The sequence below is a fragment of the Equus asinus genome, chromosome 5 (genome assembly GCF_041296235.1).
Source record: "Equus asinus isolate D_3611 breed Donkey chromosome 5, EquAss-T2T_v2, whole genome shotgun sequence".
Classification (NCBI taxonomy): Eukaryota; Metazoa; Chordata; class Mammalia; order Perissodactyla; family Equidae; genus Equus; species Equus asinus.
In genome coordinates this window covers 81,138,821-81,166,000 of record NC_091794.1, presented here as the reverse complement: position 1 = coordinate 81,166,000, position 27,180 = coordinate 81,138,821, and the positions used below count along the sequence as shown (strand labels likewise).

The window sequence follows — 27,180 nt, the reverse complement described above, 5'->3', positions numbered from 1 at the left end:
ATTGTGATGTTTTCTTTCCCAGTCTTTTTTTCTATGCAGTTATAACTTCTTTATATATTGTCACTCTTAAGCACCCTCAGCAGAATCATGTTCCAGGTACAATTTCTCAATGTCTATATTTTATAGATGTGTACTTCCACAAAAAAAGATCAAATCTGCTATTCAGAAATCCTTAAAGGTTTCCCTTCTGATTCCGTCTCCTCCTTACCTCCAGAATTCTACAAAGGCAAAGAATGCAGGCTCAAGTAAAAATACATCCAAAGACTGGAAATGGATCCAAATTTAACAAAAAAAAGAATTTGCTCCCAATAGTTTTATGTCCCCTAGTCTGATATGATCACATGACAAGTTCTGCTCCAAGTAGCCCAGGTCCTTTGGGGTCTATAACCTTTAATTTCTACCTCAAAAATCCAAACTATGTCCTTCATAAAAACTCTGTCAGTTTTCTACTAACGAGTACAAAACTAGAAACAGAAGGCAGGATCTGAGTTCCTGTCTCTGCTCTATTACTAAATAATTAAGTGATGTTAAGTAAGTCTTAGGTTGTATCTCATTTTCTCCATTTGTCAACAGGAATATTGCTTCCCCTACCTATATTACAGGGATGTCGTGAGGCTCCAAAATCCAACAGATCAGAGATAATGCTTTCCAGAAAGTATTATTCAAATGTAAGGTGGAAATCTTTTCAAAACACATGTGCCCTACAATAAACACTATAAAACATGACTTCCTCTTATATGCAAAGATGCAGTTTCTGATGGTGATTACTCTCTATGTATATACATGGCGGGACAATACTATCAACAGCTCCGTACACAGGGTAGACAGGTAAAGCATGTCACTGATTCAGATCCACCCACACTAGCAAAAACTGATGCCACATTTTGTTTATCTCCTGCCATGACAATATGCTCCATCTTCATTCAGGAGAGTCAACCTGCTCCTGACTGCAGTATATTTAACTGTTGTGTCTGTAATTAATTTCCCAAAGCTCTAAAGACAAGCCACAAAAACTTTCCAGTTATTTTTAATAAGCACCCATGTACCCACCAGCCAAAATCTAAGATCTTACCAATAAGTTATTTCTACCATATTGCACCCCTCTCCCAATACCATCTTTCTGTAAGCAAAGAGAATTTGAAATTGTTATTAATGAGTTCCAGCAGTCTTCCCTCTTCATCCATTCAACTCACAAATCTGTTTCAACAAACAGTAAGGCCAGGTCTCAACCCTAGGAAAAAGCTGATTACAATTTCCAAGATCTTTAATAAGGTCACATCAGCACCATACTCTACCAATCAATCAGATGAACTGTATTTCCTTGATACCACTGTATCACTGGGCATGACTCTGTCTAGGTAGGAAAATTCAGTTACAACTTTTAGCCTTATACTCTAGATGAAAACTTTAACTAAAAGTCAGTTTATTGGATAAAGTCTCCTTCAAACACAGGGTCATCCAGGAATAATGTCAGCTCTTCAATGGAATCCATGACCCTCTCTACATGACTTGAAGATAATGAAAAAATAGTCAATGCTATGGTTTGAAATGTTTGCGCTTCCCCAAAATTCATATGCTGAGATCCTAACCTCCAAAGATGATGGTATTAGGAGGCGGGGTCTTTGGGATCAAAGTGCTCCAGAGAGATCCCTTGGCCCTTCCACCATGTGAGGACACAGCAAGAAGGTGCTGGCCATGAACCAGGAAGGAGGCTCTCACCAGAAGGCGATCATGCTGGTAACTTCACAGACTTTCCAGCCCCCAGAACTGTGAGCAATCAATTTCTGTCATTTTTAAGCTAACCAGGCTGTAGTATTTTGCTATAGCAGCTCAAAAGGACTAAGAATATGCAGGGTTTCTAGAGACTCTTTCATTACAGACTACTTCACCCATTGACAAAGGGAAATAGGTCAGATAGGCCAGTTTAATGTAGGCCTGATTATACCAAAATGTAATCACTTTAGATTTACAACAAAATTCTTAGAGCAACCAGAGTGGATTAGTAATTATTAGAAACTAGGCTTATTAACGGTGTCAAAGTAAGAGTTCTTTTTTTTTTTTGCTGCAGAATATTTGCCCTGAGCCAACATTTGTGCCAATCTTCCTCTATTTTGTATGTGGGGTGCCACCACAGCATGCCTGACACATAGTGTAGGCCTGCATCCAGGATCCAAACCTGCGAACCCAGGCCACCAAAGCCGAGCACACCGAACTTAACCACTATGCCATGGGGCTGGCCCCAAAGTAAGAGTTTTTATTGAATATGGTCCTAATGATCTTATATTCATACTTATCCTAGATTTTATCTTGTTACAGCATTAAAGTTTGATACCATATGTGTGTCTCATTTCCTTTCTGTTTCAGTTGTTTTGTCTCAATTCTACAGAAAAGCAATAACCACTTTGAAAGACATTTCATTCTCAGGTTATCAGTTGATATGACAAGCAGAATAGCAGCCGAAGGTACCTAACTACAAAAGGTTACTTAAGTAGAATGACATTGTTATAAATATAAATACAACATCTGGCTCCATATAACAAAGCTATTTCTATATTCCAACAGATGGCCCACAGTAATAATGCTTTGCTGATCCGGTTATAACAAATTATATTAAATCCAAAATCCTGTATAGCAGATGCCTTTTCCAATTTCGGTATAAGTCAATCTCTTTAACCAAAACACTGTGCTTTGGTTCTTGTTGTTTGTGCACTCAAATCCAGTTATGCCAGTTAAGATGGTCAAATTCTTTGACAGTTGTTATAAAATCCCACTGTGGTGTTTCCGAGTTTTGGGGTGGAGGAGGTAAAGAGTACCTCCATCTAGCACTGAAAGCCTGACTGTTCAAAAGGGAAAATAAAAATTCAGTTGAAGAAGGCTGAGGAGAGGTAAAAGTGAGCTTTAACACACTCCGCCAAGGTTACTGAATAGCGGCAATGTGGAAAGCTAAGTGACTAACAAAGCCAACAGTGAAGAGCACTGCAAATAATGCAATGTCTGAGTTGAGACGCTCTTAGCAGGCACAAACAAAACAAATGTACCTGAATGCCTAAACAACATGTATCTCTGTACCCTGCAGTGTTAGGTTCATATTTAAAAGAAACATGGATGCAATGTCAACTTAATTTTGCTGTTCACTTCCCCAACTATATTCAAAATCCAATCTTTATATTCTGGTCATGCCCCTACTTGAAATATTACCCTCTATTAGTACATAACACAGTCAACAGTACAGTGTAGTGATTAAGAGCCACCGAGTTCTGAAAACAGACCCCAGGGGTTCAAATCCCAGCTCTTTCCATTCCTAGCTACATCCTTAGGCAAGTTACTTAACTTCTCTGTGCCTGTTTCCTCATATCTAAAATTTTTATAATAATAAAATCTACCTTTTTTAGAGTTGTTGTGAGGATTATATGAATAATAAATGTAAAGTACTTAGAACACTTTGGGGTCCACAAGACAGCCTCAGAAAATGTTAGCTATTAATTTCATCACTACCACTATCATCATCATCATATTAATCCCCACTAAAGTTCTGAAAGAAAAGGCAGAAATATGAAATGATATCTAAATCACAGAGCAAACAAGTGACAGAATCTGGTAAGAAAAATCTCTTCGTTTTAAGTCCTGAAGATTAAACATTAAAAATTACTGATTCTCTTATGTTAAGTGAAATAAGCCAGCGAGAGAAGGATAATCTGTGTATGACTCCACTCATATGAGGAATTTAAAATTATGGACTAAGAACAGTTTAGTGGATACCAGGGGAAAGGTGGGGTGGGGGGTGTGCACAAAGGGTGAAGTGCTGCACCTACAACACGACTGACAAACATTAATGTACAAGTGAAATTTCACAAGATTGTAACCTATCAATAACTCAATAAAAAAAAAATTACTGATTCTCTAAGTAAGGGGATTTCCCAGCCCCTCCAATTCTCCAGTAATTCACACGGGGATTCTTTAAATTAGAATAACAGCACAGAGTAGTGGAAATAGCAATGGATCTGAACTAAGAAGATCTAATTTCTCCATCATTGATTTAAGTGTGCAATATTGAGCAAGTCATCTAATCTAAACTTCAGATTATTCATCTTAAAAAAATGCTTTGCCGACATCACAGGGTTGTTGTGAGCTCAAACGAGATAACATACGAGAAAACATTTGTAAACAATAAACATACTACAATCACGCACCGCACAATGGTATTTCTGTCAACATTGGATTGCATATATGACAGCGGTCCCTCAAGATTACTACCATATAGCCTAGGTGTGTAGTAGGCTATACCATCTACATTTGTGTAAGTACATGCTATGATGTTTCCTCAACGGAATGGGCTAATGATGCCTTTCTCAGAATATATCCCCATCGTTAAGCAGCATGACTGTACATAAACGTTTGAGGGCCATGTCTTTTCTTTTTTTTTTTTTTGAGGAAGATTAGCCCTGAGCTAACTGCCGCCAATCCTCCTCTTTTTGCTAAGGAAGGCTGGCCCTGAGCTAACATCCGTGCCCATCTTCCTCCACTTTATATGTGGGACGCCTACCACAGCATGGCTTGTCAAGCGGTGCCATGTCCGCACCCAGGATCCGAACCAGCGAACCCCGGGCCACCAAGAAGCGGAATGTGCGCACTTAACCGCTGCGCCACTGGGCCCGCCCCGAGAGCCATGTCTTATTCATCTTTATATACTCAATGCCTAGTAGAATACATAGCAGAGATTATAATCTAAAAGAAAAGCCATGGGAGGGGTAGAGTTGGCAGGGTGAGGATTCAGATGAAGACAGGGAAGGGTTTTTAAAAGAGTAAGAAACCCAATTGTCCATCAGCTGATGAACGGACACATAAAAGGTGGTATAGCCATACAATGGACTATTATTCAACAATAAAAAGGAAGGAGATACTGACATACATTACAACACAGATGACCCTTGAAACATTATGCTAAGTGACAGAAGCCAGGCACAAAAGACCATATGTCGTATGAGTCCACTTATATGAAATGTCCAGAATAGGCAAATCTATAGAAGTACAATAGTGGTTGCCTAAGACCGGGATGGGAGGAGTGGTGGTTAGGGAGTGACTGTTAACGGGCAGAGACATTTTTTGGGGGGGATGATGACACATCTAAAGATGACTGTCGTGATTGCTGCACAACTTGGTAAATATACTAAAAACCATTGAATTGTATACTTTAAATAGGTGAACTGTATAGTATGTGAATTATATCTCAATAAAACTGTTTAAAAAAAGAATGAGAAGAAAAGCTTGAGAGAACCGTTAAAAGTATAAATCACTGGCTTTAGAACACAAGTTTGTTTCTTTTTTAAAGGAAAAAGAGAGTTTTCTGATATTTGAGTAGCTCTGACATGTGGACAAGAACGAGACCGCAGGAAGCCTTTGGAGAAAATACTAAGAATTACCACACCAGATCATAACGTCTCTACAAGTCCTTCTGTGGAAAACAAATCTGGCATCTATTCTTACCCTTCCTTTCAAAATGCTCTCTAAGGTTACAAATTACCTCCTAGTCCTAGTTCAATAGTCTTTTCATCATGATCACTGTTTCTGAACTTCAAGACTATATCAGATACTGTCAACCAACTACCCTTCCTATCCTTGGCTTCTGTGGCACTGATACACTTCCTGGGTCTTCTCAGAATGCTTTACCCATGGGGCCGGCCTGGTGGCATAGTGGTTAAGTTCACGCGCTCCACTTTGTGGCCTGGGGTTCATGGGTTCAGATCCCTGGCATGGACCTAGGACCACTCATCAAGCCACACTGTGGCAGCATCCCATATAAAGTAGAGGAAGACTGGCACAGTTGTTAGCTCAGTGACAATCTTCCTCAAGCACAAAAAGGAAGATTGGCAACAGATGTTAGCTCAGGGCCAATCTTTCTCACAATAAAAAAAAGGATTCTTTATCTATTAGCCTATGTCACCCAAATATCAAACCTCAAAGCTCTTTCTCCATTATACTAACCTCCCAACACTCACGCTTTTGACTACTATCTACTCACGCTTTTGACTACTATCTACAGCCCTAATGCACAATCTACGTTTCATCTCTATTCATCGGACAGCGATGTTCTACAGACACTTGAATATTACTCTAGCCAACTCTTGATTATCTTCACTATGGCTAGGAAGCAGTGGTGTGGCTCAACCAAAATAAACAATTTCTATGCTATTTCTATATGGCTTTGCAATGTGGTATACATTTTTTTCCATCTAAATAGATGTTTCTCTAATTGTTTTGCTTAGATTAATACTAGTCTGCATTTCCAGAGCCAGACCAACAAGGAGAGAAGACTATGAGGAATGGCAGACTAGCCTGCTACTGAAAAATTGATTGTACACAATCTTAGTCTTGCCCATATAACCAATCTTAGCTCATTTTCCTTCACAGTGATAACTTCCTATTATCAGCCATCTTCCCAGGATTCTAGGCTTTAATCTTTTAATGTTTCATTTGCTCTCTTCCCTTTGCCCACACTCCGTCATCACTAAGTTCACATTAATTTCTACTCACACATACATATTTTTATATATTCTATATACTTTCTTAGGACAGTATAACAACGATTAAACGTATAAGCTCAAAGGCCAGACTGCCTGGGTTCAAATCATGGCTCTGGTGCTAACTCTCTATGGGATTTTGGGCAAGTTACTTAACCTCTCTGTAACTCAGTTTTTTTAAAGGAATAGTAAGACCTTATTATGAAGATTTTATGAGTTAAACACATCTAAAGAGCCTAGAACAATGCCTGGCATGCACTAAGTACTCAATAAACATTAGCTATTATTTTATTCCCATAATCACTATCTTATGTCAGACCCTCATCATCTTATTCCTAAAACTGTCCAAGAGCATTCCAGTCAGTCTCCCCACTCCAGGACACTCAGCTAATACCAAAACCTTCCAAAGAAAGAATATGCGTCAATTTAACTCTCATTCTTTAGAACCCATTGTGATACCCTATCAAACTAAACCCTATATCCTTGATAGGTTCTCCACAAATACCTGCTCACCAATCCTAAACTCACTTATTATTATTCACCGCTACAGATTCTCTGTGCCAGTCAAGCTGCTTGGTCTATTTTGTACATTGTCACTTCTCTGTCTTTGCAAATACCCCTTCTCTCTCCTGGAATACATCTCTTCCCCTTCGAAAAGTCCTATCTTTTTCCAATCTCACTTTGACTTTGGTTACACTGTTATCCCAACCAGGAGTTTGAAGTTGCTTGGTAATTATGAATGATGTATGCTATCTGTTGTTTCTCCAACAGAAGTTGAAGCGTTTGAAGAGACCACATATTTTATTCCTTGTCTCTTCATACAGACTACTTCACACATAGCACAGTTATCTTGCAGAAGTACACAAATGCTGACTGACTTACTAAACGATATGCCTCAATGTATCAGAAAAACATTCTCTATTTTCCACTGCCCCACCCATATTTAGCATGATGAAAACAGATAGAATCTGTATTTAAATATTTTTATTTTACATAGAGGGAGAATGTACTAACAACTGTACTAGATAAAAGGGAAAAAAAACAAAAATATACTCAAAGAGAACGCACAATGCAAAAAACAAGGCAAGAAAAAGTGAGAATGCTGGTCATTCTGGAATCTAAAAAAGTGACCTCAAAATATTAAGATTTTTTATTTCACCCAAACTAATGAACCAAAAAGAGCCAAAATAAACATGTCCTGACCCCATCCAAAAACTATATAATGAAAACATGAGAAACTCCCCAGTATCTTGAACGGCACAAAACCAAGAACAAGATTCACCTCAACTCGAAGAAACACAAAAAGAACACAGAAATCCTCAAGTTTATCTAAAACTCTTCAATGACATCTATATATGCCATCCAAACAGGAAGATAGAGAGGAGTTACTACTTTTTTTAAACATTTGCTAAAGTCTAGGAGGAATAAAAGGCTTCTCTTACTGCTACTGTGCCCGTTCCCTGTTAAGGGAACCATCTGTGGTCACAGAGCGAAACACAGGAAGATGGAAACCTTAACCTGGAAGAGACATTAAGGAAAGAAACTATTCAAAAGACATGTTTCAAAACCAGTTTCAAAAAACAGAGAGCGCAATGATATTCAATAGAAAGAGAGAGAAAGTGAAATAAAAGCTCTCCCAACAAACAAGTGACTCAGAGAAACTATTTAGTGCTGCCTCGCAAGTGAAGAGCTATGCATGTAACACTTCCACGACATGCAGCTTGTTTCACTGGGGAACAAAACGGAAGTAAAAAAATAAATGTCAGGAAAAGACAAAAAAGATGCCCACCAATCTCTGACTACCTGGCCAGCCCAGCTCAGCTCATTCAGGAGTCCAACTAGCAGCGAGAGAGACGTGGATTGCACAACCCAAAAAAGAAAAATCTTCGCCAACCACACACACAAAAAGTAGAACGGAGAAGTGAAAACCATACACCTCGAGGCAGCAGCGGCTAGAACTTATTCTCTCTTTAGGATTAAGCAGAAGAAAAAAGCACAAGAGCAGCTCAAGAAGGAGGAAAGATGTCAATGAAACTCAGCCCTGTTATGTCCCCTACTAGCCTCGATTTCAGAGAGTACAAGTCTGGCTTCTTCCAGCTAACCAACCGTCGGCCTCAGCAAAGCAAACTGACCCTGACACCTTCCACGCCAGCCGGAGGAAATCGCAGAGGAAAAACCACCCTGTGCACCTCCCTCCTCACCAGCTGCAAAAATGGAGAGGCGGGGGGTGCGGGGGGGACACCCTACCACGTGGGCAGGATGCAACATACACAGGACAGCAACACGTCCGCATGGAACGGCTGCCGCTACCCTAATGCCGGCAAAGGACGCGGCGACAGGATGGGTGGGAACGCAGGCCCCTCGCACGGGCCTCCTCACGCCGAAGGGCATCCCCGGGGCGCCAGGGACGGCCCACCGCACCGGCCGAAAAGCACCCCCAAGCCTAGAGGGAAGCAGCTGCATCGGGCCGGGGCAGGGGGCCAGCCCAGGCCGGGGGGCAGGTCACGGAGGAGGAGATGGCTACTGTCTTACGACGCGGCGCCCCCGGGAACCCCTTCTCGCTCCCCCGGCCCCGCCTGGGGGAGGGGCGGGAGGCGCGGAGCCGCCGCTTCCCGGCTGAGGAGCAGCAGCAGCTGAGAAGCGCCGCGGGGGAGGGAGGGACCCAGCCCTCGGCGCCCGCCAGGCCCCAGCCCGGGCGCGGGCCCCGGGCCCCCTGCCCCGCCCGCCGCTCGCCGCTCGCCCCGCAGGGCGGCCACGGCTGAGAGAAGGGAGAGGGCGTCTCGCGAAGGGCAGCCCCTGCCTCCGTCCCGGGAGATGCCCCAGCCCCGCCTCCTCGCCCGCCGCCCTGGCCCGGCCGCCCCAGCGGCGGGCGCTCACCTCAGGCTGCGCAGGCCGGGACGGCCCGGCCGAGCCCCCGGCCGCTGCGTGCGTCTCCGCCCCCCCCCCCCCGGGAAAGGTCCCAACGGCGCCTGGTGCGAGCGACCGAGGCCCAGAGCAGCGCCGAAAGCGGCGGCAGCAGCGGCGGCGGCGGCAGCGGCGGGAGCAGCCAACATCCGGGGCCGCGCACCCGGAACTACTTCCCGACACGCTCCCCATCCCGCCCCCGCCGCCACCGCCCCCGCCTCCCGCGACGTCGCTGCGCCACCGGCACGGCGTCGGCGGCGTCACGGCCCTCCGCGATCACGGCCGCAGCGAGGCGCGCGGGATCCCTCCGCTGGGACAAGTAGTGCCCCGGGGCTCCAGAGGCTCTCCCTCGGCGCAGGGCTAGTCATCGAGCGGCTGGCAGCTCGGAGCGACTTGAGGGTCTCTGCGCCTCAGAGTGGCGACTGGGAATTGGGGGCGGCGCGGGCGGCGGTTGAGGACAGCAGGGACCTGCGGCCTTGGACCCTGCCCGCGGATTCCAGGAGCCTCTTGCTTCGGGGGAACGGCACCTCGTGACCCTGCCCTCCGCCCCCCTCCCCGTCAATCCCTGCCACCTCACCGTAGCGACAGGCACCTTAGCCTTTCCAGGAAACCGGACGCCTTCTCCAACTTGGCACACCGCGGACTCTACAGGCCCCAAGAAAGGCACCTTGCACCTTCAGGACATCCTTCTTTCAACACTGCCCAAGTCCGGGGTTCTAGACCCATCTCTGCCAAGGCCTTTCCTGGGCCTAGCCTGAGCTTCCTTCTTAAAACGAAGGAACTGGAACTCTAAAGGCCCTTAATGATTCTGAAGTGGCTGCCCAGGTTATGGCCCTTGCTATCAACAGGTGGAGCGTTTAGTAGGGGAGTTCGGGCCACCCGTGAACTTTGGAGTTTACTTCTACGTCAGTCTTCGCTGGCTCTTCCTCTACACTGTTAGCACTGCCAATCTGCCCTGTAATTTCACACTTAATTGCACGCAGACGCGTGTGTTGCGTCATCCGCGTTAGTCACGTCTGAAGCACCAGGCTTGCTTTTGGACTCAGAGTAGGTGCTCGGTATTTGGATACTGGGATATGTGTGAGAAGAGTGCTAGGTTGATTGGATGAGAGGAAAACGAGAGGCCGGAGTGAATTGGCCCTGAATTTGACGTAGTCTAATGGGGATAAAGACCTCTGGTATTTAAGGAGCTAAGTACCCAATTGCTTCAGCAAACATCGAACTCCTTCCATTTGCCAAGCATTTTTAGGCACTGAGGATTCAAAGCACTCCTATACACCTTTTCTATGTGAGACTCTAGCACGATTTTGAGGATGAAAAGGTACATCCGATTATTCAACAAATATTTGCCAATCACTACTAACGTTGTCAGACGCTATTTTAGTGCTTGAGATGTGTCAGTGAACAGGAGAGGGGAGTGGGGAATACCCTTCCTTCTCGGAGTTATCATCTAGTATGAGGAAAAAGACGATAAACATAACAAAAAAATTATTTGGTATGATAGGAGGTGTTTAGTGCTGTGGGAAAAAATAGACCAGGGTAAGGGGTATGAGGAAAATTGGAGAAAGAGAGAGAGGGGATTTTTTTTTAACATTAACCATTTATTCATCAATAATATGTTCATGTGTTCAACAAATACTTCAGCTGCACCCTGTGTTAGGTGCTGGGACTTCTGCGGAGAATAAGCCAGAGGAGGTTCTGACCCAGTGGACTCCGGGGTTGGTGGAGACCACAGGCCAGGTGCTTTCACATGTCTTCTCATTCAATGCTTTCATGAAGTCCCTGAGATAGGACTCCTATGCTCATCTTCACAGCTGATGAAATTGAGGCTCAGAAGAGTTAAAAACTTGAGCCAGGATTCAAACCCAATGTCTTCCGAGTCCAACTCCCGTTCCACCTTCACCTCAGGTGAGATGTCATATTTTCCTGTTTCATTACGCCTCACCTCGTTCGCCAAGTAAACTCATGCCTTAATCTAGGTGAATGGCCTTAAGCCTGCACTGGGGCAAAAGGGAGGGAGGAAGGCAAATATTTAGAGGAGGAGACAAGAGACTTATCAAAAAATCTAGACGTGTGGAGCAAAGTAACGGGGGTAGCAAAGAGGATTTCATGGAAGAGAAATCAAGATAGATTCATAACATCTTATTCCAATTCCAAGATTCCAGAATGGGATTTTAAATAGAGCCATTAGGGAGAGCCCAATTCATAGGTGACTTTAAGGAGAAACTTGTAAGAAGCGAGGGAGTGAGCCATGCTGTTGTCTGGGAAAGAGTGTCCCAGGCAGAAGGAACAGCTAGTTGAAAGGCCCTGGGGCAAAAGCATTCCTGGAAGTGTTAGAAATGGTGAGGAGGCCAGGACAATTCCAGCGGGGTGAGCAAATGGGAGAGGAATGTGGAGATAAGGTCAGAGAGTGGGGTCCTGTAAACCACTGTCAGGATCTCGGCTAAAATGGAGCCACTGCGGGGGCGAAATGATCCAACAGGTGCTTTCAAAAAATCATTCTGGTGACTGTGCCGAGAGCAGATGGTGAGAGGACAGTGGTGGAAGTCAGAGGCTCCATTATCCAGGTGCAGGATGATGGCTTGGACAAGACTGGAAGCAATAAGATAAATAACATACAGTCTCTATACTTTAAGAACTCAGTCTAGTGGGAAGCAAATAAATGAGATAATCACAACACACCATGAGAAATAGTATCCTGAAGAGGAGGCCACCCTTGCCAGCTTTCCTGAGAGGACAGAAGTTCCCTCTTCTACCAAGTTGCCAAGGGAATTGGAAGTTTCTGCTTCTTTCTTGGGCCATTGGGTGGATGCTTGATAACACAGCTAACACTCCTCTTCTTCCCAGCCCTTCAGGTCTCAGCCCACCATCATCTGAGTGGGACTATGGGCAAAAGAGTACTAAAGAGCAGTCTGGGTCATGCATTTAAGGAGATGGGCAAAGCTGAGATCATCCCTGTTCGTCAGAGGAAGAAACTGAGGCCAATAGTCACCAGGCTTTAACGTAAAACTGGGATCAAGGTCATTAAAGTCCCAAACTAGGAATCTTTCTGAGCCACTTGAGTGGAGTCAGCCAGATAATGGAGTAAAAGAGTAGAAAGACTTGTGTCTGGATAGCTGCCAGAATGAGGATGGGGCTTAGGGGTCAGCAGCCTTTGAGAAGGAAAGCACAAGCCCCTTATATCAAAGGATGGAGGAACGCCCTTCCCTCACCCCCAAGAAATGTTGTAATGGCCACAGTGGCGGGGGGGATTTGGGGTGAGGGGGGTGAAGCTTAAAGCTCAGATTGAGAAGGCAGACCTAGGTTCAATCTCATGTTCCATAGCTTGCTTCCTGTGTGCCTACATCAAGTTATTTAGTTCCTCTTCGTGTGTATTTTCTTGCCTATTAAATGGAAAAAATAATCATATCTACCTAGCAAAACAGACAATGCACAGGCTACCGTCAAATAAAGGCCCCCAATGACAGTTATTATTAAGTACAAGGTCAAATGTCAGCAGCAAAAAGAGCAGTTCACAGTCTTGGGAGATGAGGGCAGGCTGGGAGGGGAGGTGTAGAGCAGGAGAGCCCTTAAAGAGGAGATGGTATCTAACTCAGGGGCCAGATCCTTAAGAGAAACAGATTGTTCAAAGCAATGAAATAGAGGTGTTATTGTGTTGTTTGCAATCTTTTCCCAGCCTCATCTGGATTACAAATTCCCTGAAAGAAACGCAACCCCGATCTGGCCTACAGTACCCCTACAAGAACCTTGACTCTGCGGCACTGGCAGTGCGTCAGTGCCAGGGTGTTCAACACTTCACGTGACCCACAGCCACTTAGACAAATGAGGCTTTACCTGATCCTTTTCTCCCTCTATTGTAAGACAAAGCAGGAAATGAGAAATGAATTTAAAATGAGCCAAGATCTGCAAGAGGAAGAGAGAAAAACATGAGACAGCCTCTCCTATCATTTCCATCCCTGGAGGAGCCTTCCAAATTCCCTGGATATCTTTGTATAATACTTTATATTTCATGTATTAGATGAAAAAAAAAGTCTATACAAAGGCCACTGGGAAGCTCTCAGCACTGCTAACTCCTATTTAATAACAACACTTGGGTGTTGGTCACTATGCATACTTAAACAGCATTCAATAATCATTTATCTAGCACCTACCCTGTACCAGGCATTGGGCTAAATACTAGGGAGTCGAAAGGGAATCAATAGATTCTCTATCCTCAATGCGCTCCTAGGCTTCTGGAGAAGCAGACATGTAAACAATTAATCTCAATGCAATATGATAGAGATTTGTACTTGTGCCATGGGAACAGAGAAGAAGCAAGACTTAACTGTCAGACTGGATGGGGATGGGTGCCCCAAAGAAAGCTTCACCCTTAAAGGTAAGGTTCAGGCTAAGTCTGAATAAATGAATAGGAGTTTGCCATGCAGAGACAGAAGCAAGGCTGTGAGTAGGGAAAGAAAATTTGGAGTAGAGGAGGACAAAGTCAAAGAGGTTGGGTAGATACAAGAAAAGTAGAGGCTGTGGAAATTACAGTCTTATAAGTGGTCGTTAAACTCTAGTGGCTGATGGGAATAACTAACACATGAAGATGGGCCATGTTGCTCTATGTAAACCATCCATAAATTGAGTTCCTGCCCTCTGGGAGCTTGGTGTCAATTTTAGATCATATCATCAGGGCAGAATGTGATCCTTCCCGAACACTCTACTGCTTAATCATTCTCAGAAGAAAGGAGTAGCTTAGACTATTTCTCCCCAGTGGAAGGCAGTAGCCTAATCTTTTTTTCCTAGTTCTGGCAATGCATTTGCACTAGTGCACTCATACCGCCTACTTCCTGCACCCCCCACCCTATCCATATTCCTTGTAACCACCGGACTCAAACCTGGCTTACCTCCACTCTCAGAATCAACCAAAGCTAATTTAAAGCAAAATGAAAGACAAGAGGGCACCAGGACAGCTGAACAAACATTAACAAATGTGTGGATTAAATAAAGTGTTTACATTATGTGCAAGCAGTGGTGTCATTGAAGCTTGGGTGGCACTAGGAAGAGTGAGTCAGAAGATGTTCAAATAGAGTGGGATCAGAGGAAATCTCCTTCCAGTTAGTTAGTTAGTTAGTTGGAATGATAGAATGAAAGGAACCTGGATTGCAGGAAAAAGCAGCCAAGTTTCAGCCCGAAGGAGCCTGAAACTCTGGGTATAAACATGGTAGTTAAGAAATAGTTGTTTGATTTCAAGCTGTGAAGTTATTGACCCACTTTGTGCCTAATGAGCTGAATAAGAACAATCAATGCTAGGGGGAGAGTGGTGGGGAGTGGCTAATATTTGTTGAGTGCTCCTGGTGTGATTGGGAAGATGATAGACCCTTTGCATATATTTCTATTTCATTCTTAGAGAAAAACTTCAAGGTGGTCATCCCATTTTAAAGAAGAGGAAACAGACTCAGTAGTTTGGGAGTGGTAGAGTCAGGATCCGAACCCAGAACTGTCTAGCTCTAAGCTCAGCTTCAAAGACCCTCTAAACCATCAGTTCACATAGAGGTACATTGATATGAGAATTGTAACTTACTGAGGGCTAGCCACTGCAAGCGGGTGTATTTACATCCAAGCACCAGTTGAGGAAGCCTTTCAAACCTTGTTAGAGACACAGCTGAGCTTGGGACCTACACACGCAAAGTCCCAAAGAACTCTCTTCAGTTTTTCTATAGACACAAACATAGTCCCAATAGTCTTTACTGCATGAGGGGGCAGGAGGCTCAAAATCTGTGTGTTTGGCAATCAAAAAAAGGGTAAAGTGACAGTAGTAGACCACATTATTGTTCCCAAACATTTACTGTGCCTCTCGGGTGGATGGTACTTCCCCACTCCATCCACAGCAGGCTTGGTTATGTGGCTTGCATTAGCCAATGAAATGCAAATAGCCATATGGGCCACTTCCAAGTGGATGCTTTAAGAGTCTGTGTGCTTCTCACTATTTCCCTTTCCTGCTGCCCTGATAAGCAGCAACGTTCAGGATAGAGGCTAATCCATCTGCCTCAGTCCCAGAGTGAAGACAACGTGCAACAAAGCCACAGCTGACCTGGGAAGGGCACCAAGCATAAGTGAGAAAAACAACCTTTGCTGATTGGGCCGTTGAGATTTGGGAGTTTTTACCATAATGTAACAGTGCCCATCCTGACTAATGCAGACCCTTTCTGAGTTTGTTTTCCTTTGGTGATCCAAATTTCTGGTGTCATCCACAGGTAAAAGAGGTTGCTTGGGAAGTATGAGAAGATAATAGGAAATGGGATGATTGGTGTAACATAGTGAAGGATTTGAAATTCAGTCCTGATCTGTGGGCTCAGACAAGCCTTTGTAAGATAGGTTCAATGGACCACATTATGTCCTAGAGGAAGTTACAAAGAGGGTTAAGATATAATCCCTGTTCTTTTTTTTTATTATTATTTTTAATTTTTGCTTCTTTTCCCAGAAGTCCCCCCAGTACATAGTTGTATATTTTAGTTGTGGGTTCTTCTATTTGTGGCATGTGGGACGCCGGCCCAGCATGACTTGATGAGTAGTGCTCAGTCTGCACCCAGGATCCAAACCAGTTAAACTCTATGCCACTGAAGCGGAGCGCGCAAACTCAACCACTCAGCAACGGGGCCAGCCCCACAATCCCTGTTCTTGAGGCAAGGGCCATCCTCATTCATTTTTAAACCTAGCACTCTACTAGGTGCCTGGAACCCACTAGGCACTCAATAAGTTTGTATAAATTTTTGTTAAGCTAATGCTATGGAATGATCTGGAACCATATCTCTAGTCTCCTAACTCCCTACAAAGGCTCTTCCTATGTGGTCTATTGCCTACTGGGGTCAGGTTAAGGGAACTTGAAGGAGAAGGCTATGGTAATATTATAAGCTAATTTTTATATAATACTTTACAATTTCTATGTCCTTCATTTATTTGAAATGCCACACAAATGAAAAATATCTGGAACATCAGGATCTGCAGGGCTGGAGCATAGTAGGCATTCAGTAAAGGCACACAAACCTCCCTAAGGAAATTACAGAGGAAAAAACCTTGAAGAAGAGCCCGATGGACTTGGCAATGAGAAATCTAGCTTGACGTGCACAGTGAATCAAGTTTTTCAATGGGACCAGATTAAAAGAACATGCAGGTGAAAGTTAACCTCAGACAAACAAAGGTGCAAGGCCCTAAGGCCGCACACTTGCCAGGCATCTCCAAAGAGTACGGGGCAGTAATTGAAAAATCTTCCACAGAACATCCTTGAAGCAAGAACCGAAGAAAGTTCTGAAAATGAATTAGGACTGCCCAAATCTGTGGATCAGTCCTTCAAAACCAGGAAGAGATTCAACCTGAGATTGCTACTGTTCACTTAAAAAGTTAAGATACTGCAAATATAACATGCATCTGCTTCTGAAGTATAACAGTGTTGGGCATGATTAGAATATTCAAAGGGCTAACACAAGGTAGAGAAATGAAGAGTTATCCAGTGAACCCATTAGGGTTAACCTTAAGGGATTAACCAAATTGAATAATGTGTACAAAGAGATTCTTTATTTTTTTGCCAGGAGATTACACTGGGGTTTCTTTTGGTTAAAAAAAAAATAACAGGGGCCGGCCCGGTGGCACAGCGGTTAAATGCACACGTTCCACTTCTCGGTGGCCCAGGGTTCGCTGGTTCAGATCACGGGTGCGGACACAGTGCCACTTGGCAAGCCATGCTGTGGTAGGCGTCCCACGTATAAAGCAGAGGAGGATGGGCACTGATGTTAGCTCAGGGCCAGTCTTCCTCAGCAAAAAGGGGAAGATTGGCAGCAGATTTTAGCTCAGGGCTAATCTTTCTCAAAAAAATAAAATAACAGAAATCCTTGCAACTGAAATATTTAAAATGAACTGACTTGATGTATGGGACTTTTTTAAAATACTTCAGAAAAAAATGTGGGGGAGATCTATGAAACAAGACTGGTAAAATGCTGATTCTACAGAAGTTCAGCGGAGGGACAGTGGCTTCTGTCAGCAATAGGGAGTGAAAAAGGAAGTAATATTTTACCTTACTAAATCCCCATAATGATCCTAAAAGTTGAAGATCACTGTCCCCATTTTACAGGTAAAGAAAACCGAGGTCACATTGCTAGTGAATGGTAATGTAAAGACTTGAGCCTCATAGGATTGCCTATGACTGAAATCCTTCCTTTTGCTAACTCCCCACACTGATTATCTAAACATGTTTTCTCAGATTCTGATGTTTTAATGGAAATGAAGAAGAGTTGTTTTTCTATGTAATGGAAACTTATTTGTAATTCCTATATCTTCTACCTTTCCTTATAGATGCTCATCCACCTTTGGGCAACTATTTTGAATAGTTCCTGATTCATGAAGTTGTTTTAATTTTATTTAATCTGAATTCATGATCCACCTATGACTTGCTCCCACTATTCAGCATAGGAGAATGAATGTGGATTTGTTTTTTTTGCAATGATTCTCGAAGCAAGAGATGCCAAAAGGCCTGTGTCCATGCACTCACACACATAAACACAAAGCTTATGTTTAAGTACCTAAGCAGACTTTTTTTCCTTTTTAACCATTTAGCAGTTACTTTATGGCTGTCTATGCCCACTTCAGCCATCTGATCTCTTTTTCTGCCACGTTAAGCATAGCCAAGCTTAACCCTTTTAGTGAAATTTCCTCTTCCTTGCAATCATGAAATATGTCATCTTTGTGCCTATAAATTGCATCTGGATTTGCTCTGTTTCTAAGATGAAATTTACTAGGAATGCTGATGAGATGTCTATCCATTCATTCAGCAAACATTTATTACATGCTAAGTGTGAGCTGGGTACTGTGCTCAGGGCTTGGAGAACAAAGATAAAAGCAATAGCTAGAGGGCAGTACAGCATAACAGTGACTAAGTGAGTCTGTGATAGTGATAAGTGAGAGTGATGTGAGTGAGGGTGGGCCCTCTTGCCTGGGGTTAAATCCTAGCCCTGCCACGCGCCAGCTCAATGACTTCAGTTGGGCAAATGGCTTCTTCTCTCTGAGACTCAATTTCCTCATCTGTGAATGGGGGTAATAATAGTACCTACTACACAGGTATGTTGTGAGTTATCTGAAACAATGCACGTGTAGAGTGCTTAACACCGTGCTCAGCGTGTGAGAAGTGTTCTAAATGTGAGCTCTTCCTACACCGCAGCATGGTTCATAGAGAAAGGAGAGTGCAGGAAGGAATCTGATCTGACTTTTAAAGAAAAGTTTGCAGACACGAAAACATTCGAATTCAGCTTTGAAGGATGAGTTCAGGTTTGTTGGTGCAAGGTAGGCAGGAAGGTGATTCCAAGGTGGCACAGATTTGAAGGGCCCTTCCATCTGCTGAGCTCCCTAGGGGTTGCGGGGCTGGATCAGATGAGATCTGTTTGGCCACCATCTCACAGTTCAACTCCTTCCTCTGCCCATTCCTCTTTACTTCACTCCCCCACCAGGACTGATCACAAAAGCATACCTCTTCACTCCCTAAAAAAACTTCTTGCCGGCAAACTCCCTCTCAGAGTCTGTTTTTTCAAGGAATCTAACCTACGACATCGTGAATGATACTAATTGTAATTTGAAATAGAGAAATATCATTGATGTGTACAATGTAGAAACCTCACTATGGAGAACTAGCTAGGGGAAATATACATTAATTTATTCATTAAACCATCAGAATGCATTTGCCCAACACTGTGCTAAGGAATATTCTGTATTTCATTACATCTAAGCATCCTTATTATGCATACATAATATTGTATAAATATCTACTTATACAAACTTGGATAAATGCACAGAATGTTGTAAATATGATTCCTTAACCTTTTTCAAATGTTTTTATTTTCGATGAAAACTTCAGATATGCAAATAGACAAATACAATGAACCACCATATATCCATCGAGTTTCAACAATTATCAAGTAGTAGCCAATCCTGTTTCCTCTAGATGTCCACCCTCACACTCACATTGCCCCTTCTGTTATTTTGAAGCAAATTCCAGACATCAGACCTCATCAATGCACACCTATTTCAAAAGTATATTTCCGAAAGATAAAAACTCTTTTTTTAACAAAACATACCATTATCTTATCTAAAAATTAGTGAGAATTTCTGAAGTCACTGGCATTAGTTATATCTTTGATCCATCCTGTCAGTGTTTAAATTTCCAATCACCTTATGAATTTTTAAATTTTTGTTTGTGTGAATCAAGGCTCAAATAATGAATGGAAACGGATGATATGTGTCCCTTAAACCTTTTTTAATTTATGAGTACTTTCTCTGCTCTTTTTTTTCTTGCAATGTATTTGTTGAAGAAACAACACTATTTTTCCTGTAGTATTTACCACAATATGGATCTTGCTTTTTGCTTCCCTGTGGTGGTTTTTAACATATACTCTGAACTCTGTGTTTGTTGTAAATCAGTAGTTGGGTCTAGAAGCTGAATCAGATTCACGTGTGATTTGATGCACAAAGTATCTGGTTATTTCTCCTCCCATTTTTCCCAATTAAATACTTTAAAAATTTTCCTCCCAGGGGCCGGCCCCGTGGCTGAATGGTTGGGTTCGCGTGCTCTGCTTCGGTGGCCCAGGGTTTCGCCAGTTCAGATCCTGGGCACAGACATGGCACCGCTCATCAAGTCACGTTGAGGCGGCATCCCACATGCCACAACCAGAAGGACCCACAACTAAAAATACACAACTATGTACTGGGGGGCTTTGGGAGAAAAAGGAAAAAATAAAATCTTTAAAAAAAAAATTTTCCTCCCAAGAAGTTAGCATAAGTTAGATTGCAAGTTCAGCATTGCAGCTGATGTATAGTCGGACCACCATAGGACAACTGATCTTTAGCCACACCGAAGATTAAATCTAGTCCTACTGTTATCCTATAATCTGTCATCACTATCTTATTATTCATAAAGTATTATTAAGAGGTAATCCTGGCATCCAGGACTGGGCTGGGTACCATGTTATACTAGTTGGAACCATTTATTGAGTCACTACTGTAAGCCAGCTACTTTATTAAGGTTATCTGTAATCATCACAGCAAACCCACAGTGTAAGTTTTATTATCCTCATTTTACAGAAGAAAACTAAATCTCAAGAAGATAAAATTACTTTCCTAGGGCCACACAATTGGCAAATGGCAGAAGCGGAGGTGGTATGTAAACACAGATCTGTCTTGCTCCCAAGGATCTGCTTTTTTTCCACTAACCCCTAGTCCTCTGAAAACACAACTGAATTATAAGAATGATCCCTGCCTTCAACAGGATTATATCTGTGTAGGAGAAAGCGATAAATTACTAAAACAATTAAATACTATCAGATTAACAAACACTATATAGAAGATGAATGATGAAAGTGTGTGCATTTTGCAAGCAGTGATTGCTATAAATGCACAGGAAGGAGGAAGGGAACCTCAATGTTGATTGAAGTTCCTGGGGGAGGTTTCATCAAGCAATGCAGAAATTATTGCAAATATAAAAGCTTTACCAATGAGCAAAGGGTCCTTTGCACAAGCGTACTCTCCCTTGGGATCCATGTCACAATGACACTAAGATTTCATCACCATGGCAACTGGTCATTGGACCAATGAAATAATCAGTTGTCATGGTAACGTGATCTCCATCTTACTCCCACCAGGCACCTGTTCCAAATCATCACATCCTTCAGCAACCTTGTACCACCTCAGTGCTCCTTTCTTCTTTCCCCTAGTCACCCTGTTATTCCCAGCCACCTATACCTGGGCCACAAAAATTATGGCTTGCTGTGTATATGAGAATATGAAAGCCAGAGCAAAAAAAGTGACTCTGTAGTGTAGAGCTTCACTACAGCCAGGGAGAACACCTCTAGAATGTAAGAGCTGAATGAACCAGAGCATTGAAGAAAGAGAGCATGTGATGCTTCCCTGCTCCATGTTTTCCTAAGTACAAATCCTTTGGATTTTGAAACATTGCACCATCCTGCATCTCCTCCTACCTTGCTCTATTCCTTCACTGGCTCCTTTTCTCCTCCTGTCTTCTAAATACAGATGTCTCTCAAGGCCCCACACTTTGTGTCTGCTCTTTCTCTAAACTGCACAGTCTGATACAGTAGCCACCAGCCACGTGATGGTTATAGAGCCCTTGAAAGTATTTATAGATGTGCTGAGCTGAGTATAAAATGCACAGCAGATTTAAAATGCACATACCAAAAAAAAAAGAATGTAAAATATCTCATTAATAATTTGTATGGTGATTACATGTTGAAATGATAATAATTTGGATATGTACGGTACAATAAAATATATTATTAAAATTTAACTTCCTCTGTTTCTTTTTTAATGTTTTTATTGTGGTTACTGAAAAATTTAGTTACAAGAGTGGCTCACACTCATGGCTTGTATCATATCCTATTGGACAGCACCTCTCTAAACTTTCCCCCTAAGCCTTCTCTCCCATGCTCCAGATGTCAAGTATCTCCTCTAGGAAATGATTCCAGGATCCCAAACCCCAACCTCTTTTCTGAAATCCAAACTCACGTTTCCAATGGCCTTCTGGCCCTTTCACAGATGCCACCAGCCCCTCAGCTCAGAACAAGCAAAGCCATGAGCTTTCTTCCCTCAAAACCTGTTTTCTCCTAACTGGGTTTATTCACCTTTTGTGTTACTTTCTTAGTGCTGCTGTAACAAAGTATCACAAACCGAGTGGCTCAAAACAACACAATTTTTCTTATCTTAGAGTTCTGCAGATCAGACGTCTTAAATGGATCCCGCTGGGCTAAAATCGAGGTGTCGCAGGGCTGCATTCCTCTGGAGGCTCCAGGAGAGAGTCCATTTCCTCACCTTTTCCAGCTGTGAGAGGCTGCCAGCATTCTTTGGCTCATGATCCCCTTCCATCTTCAAAGCCAGCAATGACTCGTCAAGCCTTTCTCATGCTGCCCCACTCTGGCACTGAGTGTCTTGCTTCCCTCTTTCACTTCTGAGGACCCTTGTGATTACACTGGGCCCATCAGGATAATCTCCCCATTTTGAGGTCAGCTGATTAGCAACTTCGTTTTCATCTTCAATCTCAATTCTCCCTTGCCTGGTAATATAACATATTTGCTGGTTCCAGGGGTTAGGGTGTGGACATCTCATCTGAAAGGGCTGGGCAGAGAGAGAACATCTGTGTGCAAGGCCAACAAGAAAAGAAATGGTAATCAGAGCAGATCAGAGGACAGCGCTCATTGCTTTCAAGGCGATTGTCGACAGGGAGCAGTTAAAGAGACTGGCTGGTACGGACATCATTGGTTTAACGCTTCTCACAGTTCACTGCCGAGTCTACCTCCCCAAGACTCCTTTCCTGATCACGCCTTTCCCCAGTTACTCCTTCCCTCCCTGATGGCTTGGGTACCTCCTTGGACATCTGTCTTATTCTTTTTGTATCATGATTATGTATGTAAGCACTTAGTCTTAACCTCTCTACTATGTTGGAAAATATTTTGTGAATAGGAACTATTTGCTTCACCTTTGTGTTTAACCATGATGCCTAACATGGTACTTAATATAGAGTAGCTTCTCAATAACTATTTTTTTCAATTTAATTGAATGGAGATAACTTGTGTTGACTTATAGAGCATGTGCTTTTTCACCACAGCTACTGGTTACTTTAAACAGTAATCACTCTCTTAATTGACTTCCACTTAACTGATACTCTTCATTCTGTCTTAAAAGAACCATCAGTGTAATCCTTGCAGCTAATGGGCTACTGTGCACTTGAGATATATGCTCATCCAGGGTCAGCTGTATTTTATTTCATAACCTATTGGTGCCAGGTGTACTTGATATTATAATTATATAATTTAATTTAAAGTTATGTAAAGCAATGTAATATGAATGTCAGAAGAATGAGAATTTTTTCTGCAAAGACTAAGTTGATTATCCCAGAAATGCAGGAAAGTGCAGCATCCTAAAACCTATTAATGTAGTATACCACTCGAACAGATTGAAGGAGAAAAACTAAACTGATCATTCCAATAAATGCAAAAAAGGCATCAACAAAATTTAACACTCATTATGATTTTTAAAATTTTTTTAAACTGGGATTAGAGGACCACTGTCCGTATTTACAGATAATATGATTTATTACATATGAAACCCTTAGATAATGCACAGAATAGAATCCATCAAAACCAGTAAGGGAATTTAGCAAATTTGCTGTATTCAAGATCAACGTGAAGAAATCAGTAGCCTTTCAACGTCAGTAAATATCTAGAGCTTGGGGTAAGAACAAAGAGCCTATTCTCAATAGTGACAAAAATAACAATTCCTCGGAATTGATCTGACAAAAAGTGTGTAAGGTCATTGTGAAGAAAGTTACAAAACTGAAGAATACACATACCTACACAGAAAGAGAGAGACCTGAATAAATGGAGAGATCTACCAGGTTCGTAAACTGGGAGATTCAGTATCATAAAGATGTAAATTCTTCCCAAACTAGTTTATAAATTCAATATAATTCTGAATGAAATCCAAATATGACTATTTGTGGAATTAAACAGACTGATCTTGAAATTCATGTGGAAGAGGAAAAGGACAAGACAGTTTTGAAGACGTAGAACAAAATAGGAAAACCGTTCCACCAGATATCAACTTATTTTAAAGTTACAGGATTTAAGATGGCATGATATTGGCTTAGGGATAGACAGATTGGCAAATGGAACAGAAAAGGGATCCCAGAAAGAGGTCCATGAATATATGCAGACTTGATGTATTCAAAAGTGGCATTACAAATATAGGGGGGAAGAATGAACTATTCAATAAATGAGAAATTTGGTTGTAAAGGATCCAAATAATACACCTGGACCCGCTTGCCTCCCGGGAGCCCCAGTTGCTACTGATATTCCTTCATCTCTTAACACATCTAGCTTTCTCAGTCTCACTGTAGAGTGAGAGCCTGGCTTTGGTGTGGCCTCCATTGCTCCAGATAGGGCAGAAGACACAATGGCTCTGGTGCCCAGGGCCCCACCCTACCAGATTCATGGAGGATATGGCTCTTTCATCATTGTCAGGCTCAGATAAAGCATCAAGCACCAGAGAACAGCACTGGTGGCTGGCTTTCCCACTGGCTACACAGAGAAAATGTGTAACTCAACCTGGAAGTGAATTAACTTCCAATGGGACAAATTTCAACCAAGAACCGGGAAGAGAAAAGAGAAGCCAGCAGGGGGCCGGCCCAGTGGCCTAGCCATTAAGTTCACACGTTCCCCTTCAGCAGCTGGGGGTTCACCCGTTGTATCCTGGGTCTGGACATGGCACCGCTTGGCAAGCCATGCTGTGGCAGGCATCCCACATATAAAGTAGAGGAAGATGGGTACGGATGTTAGCTCAGGGCCAGTCTTCCTCAGCAAAAAGAGGAGGATTGGCAGCAGATGTTAGCTCAGGGCTAATCTTCCTCAAAGAAAAAGAGGAGCCAGCAGATAAATTGTTCGCTCTTTCTGCTCTCTCTGATGGACTGTTCTGAGGTGTGGTGCTTCCACAGAACCTGTCGAGATGATGTCCTGGGTGACCAAGGCTGGATTTCCTTGGGAAGTTGTGGCCAGCTTGTATTTACTTTCTTTACTTCCACACTTCATTTCCCTTTTCCCTAATTCTTGCTGCCATGGGATGGCCCTTCTCAATATCTGTGCCTCAGGCTCTGTTTTTAGAGAACCTGGGCTAAGACTGTTATATCTACAGAAAAAAAAGAAAGCTAGGTCCCTACCCCAACACCATACCAGCAAGCATATCCAAGCAGAATAATGACCTAAATATGAAAAATAAAGCTTTAAAACATTTTGAGGAGAATGTTAGGAGAAGCTTTCCTTCAGAATAAGCAAGTATTTCTTAAAACCCAAAAACATAAACTATGACAGAAAAAGATTGATAAATGTGATTACCTATAATTTAAAAGCATTTATTTAACAAAAGATGACATGAACAAAGATAAATTACAAGCCTCAATCTGAGAAAGATATTTGCAATTCATTTAATTGACAAGGATAAGTGTCTAGAATTCAACAAAATTCCTACAAATCAAGAATAAAAGATAACCAATAGAGAAACGGGAAAAGGACAGAAACAAGCAATCCTAAAAGAGGACTTTTGGAGGGCCAATAATCATATGAAAAGATAAGGAACCTCATTATCGATTAGGCAAATCAAAATAAAACCTCTGGCGATACCATTGCACACCCGTCTAACCGGAAAAAAATTTAAAAGAATGATAGCATGAGTGTTGGATATGGAGCAGTGAACTCTCATACACTGCCAGTGATAGCATAAGTTGTCACAACCATATTAGAAAATAATTTGACAATATACTTGTGAAGCTGTACGTGCCCTTTGACCTTCAAATTCCATTTTTGGTATATTGGCTAGGCTAGAGAAACTCTCACGTATATATACAAGGAGATGTATGAAGGAATGATCACTGCAGTTTTGTTTGTAATAGAGAAAAATGGAAATACAGTAGCCCCCCTTATCCATGGAGGATATGTTCCAAGACCCCCAGTGGATGCCTGAAACCACAGATAGTACTAAATCCTACACATACTATGTTTTTTCCTGTCCATCCATACCTATTATAAAGTTTAATTTATGAATTAGGCACAGTAAGAGATTAACAAAATAATAATCTATAATAAATTGTGCTGTAATAAAATAGAACAATTATAGCAATATATAGTCTATAAAAATTACCATAAATCTTAGCAATTCCAGCATACAATTTTTTTTTTTTATTAAGTCGAGAACTTTCAGCTTTTCACTTAAAGGAAGCACTTTATGGCTTCTCTTTAGCATATCCGAATTGCCAGCTTTGCTACTCTTGCGCTTTGGGGTCATTATTAAGTAAAATAAGGGTTACTTGAGCACAAGCACTGTGATACGGTGACAGTTGATCTGATAACCAAGACAGCTACGTGACTAACGGGTGGGTAGAGTATACAGCGTGGATACACTGGACAAAGGTTCATGTCCTGGGCAGGACAGAGCTGGACGGGGCAAGATTTCATCATGCTAATCAAAATGGTGTGCAATTTAAAACTTATGAATTGTTTATTTCTGGAATTTTCCATTAAATATTTTCAGACCACAGTTGAGTGCAGATAACTGAAACCGTGGAAAGTGAAACTGCAGATAAGGGGGGACTACTGGAACTCAAATGTTCCACAAGAGAAAAAATAAAATAAATAAGTTTTAGAATATTTACAAAATACTATGCAGCAGTTCAGACGAATTAACTAGAGCTACGGATATCAACAAGGATATCATAATGATGAGAGAAAAAGATCAAGTTGCAGAATAATACATACAGTATAATGTGGTTTACACACGGATTCAAAACACGTAAAACAAAGTCACATATTTATTAACACACGTACGTAATAAGTATAAAAACACATAAGGTAAACCTAAACCCTGACTTCAGGATGATTGTTGTGGATGGGGAAAGTGAAATCAGCACGGAGTGTGCAGGACATTTCAACTTTATCTGTTGGGAAAATCTTGGGGCCGGCCCTGTGACTAAGGGGTTAATTGTGCACACTCCGCTGCAGCGGCCCAGGGTTTCACCGGTTTGGATCCTGGGCGTGGACATGGTACCCCTCATCAAGCCATGCTGAGGCAGTGTCCCACATGCCACAACTAGAAGGACCCACAACTAAAACATGTAATTATGTGCTGGGGGGATTTGCAGGGGGGAAAAAAAGAAGAAGATTGGCAACAGTTAGCTCAGGTGCCA

At 42.4% G+C, this 27,180-nt stretch overlaps 1 protein-coding gene and 1 long non-coding RNA gene across 14 annotated transcripts in view; one reads left to right on the top strand and one right to left on the bottom strand.

Moving 5' to 3' along the window:
* Window positions 1-10,401, bottom strand: part of FOXJ3 (forkhead box J3) — a 133,946-nt gene extending 123,545 nt beyond the window's left edge. For 2 of the 13 annotated variants that reach the window (XM_070510159.1, XM_070510161.1), the window contains exon 1: window positions 9,396-9,595. In XM_070510159.1, coding sequence (XP_070366260.1) covers window positions 9,396-9,571 — 176 coding nt within the window. In that variant the 5' untranslated portion in view covers window positions 9,572-9,595. Of the gene's footprint in view, window positions 1-9,395; window positions 9,624-9,999 lie in introns of those variants that run through there. The other 11 variants (XM_070510163.1, XM_070510164.1, XM_044770517.2 and 8 more) reach the window with 9 other exon arrangements.
* Window positions 10,380-14,427, top strand: LOC139045324 (uncharacterized). Its single transcript, XR_011503459.1, has 3 exons — window positions 10,380-10,743; window positions 11,067-11,330; window positions 13,099-14,427. It is a non-coding gene; the product is annotated as an uncharacterized lncRNA (long non-coding RNA).
* The last annotated feature ends 12,753 nt before the right edge of the window (window positions 14,428-27,180 follow it).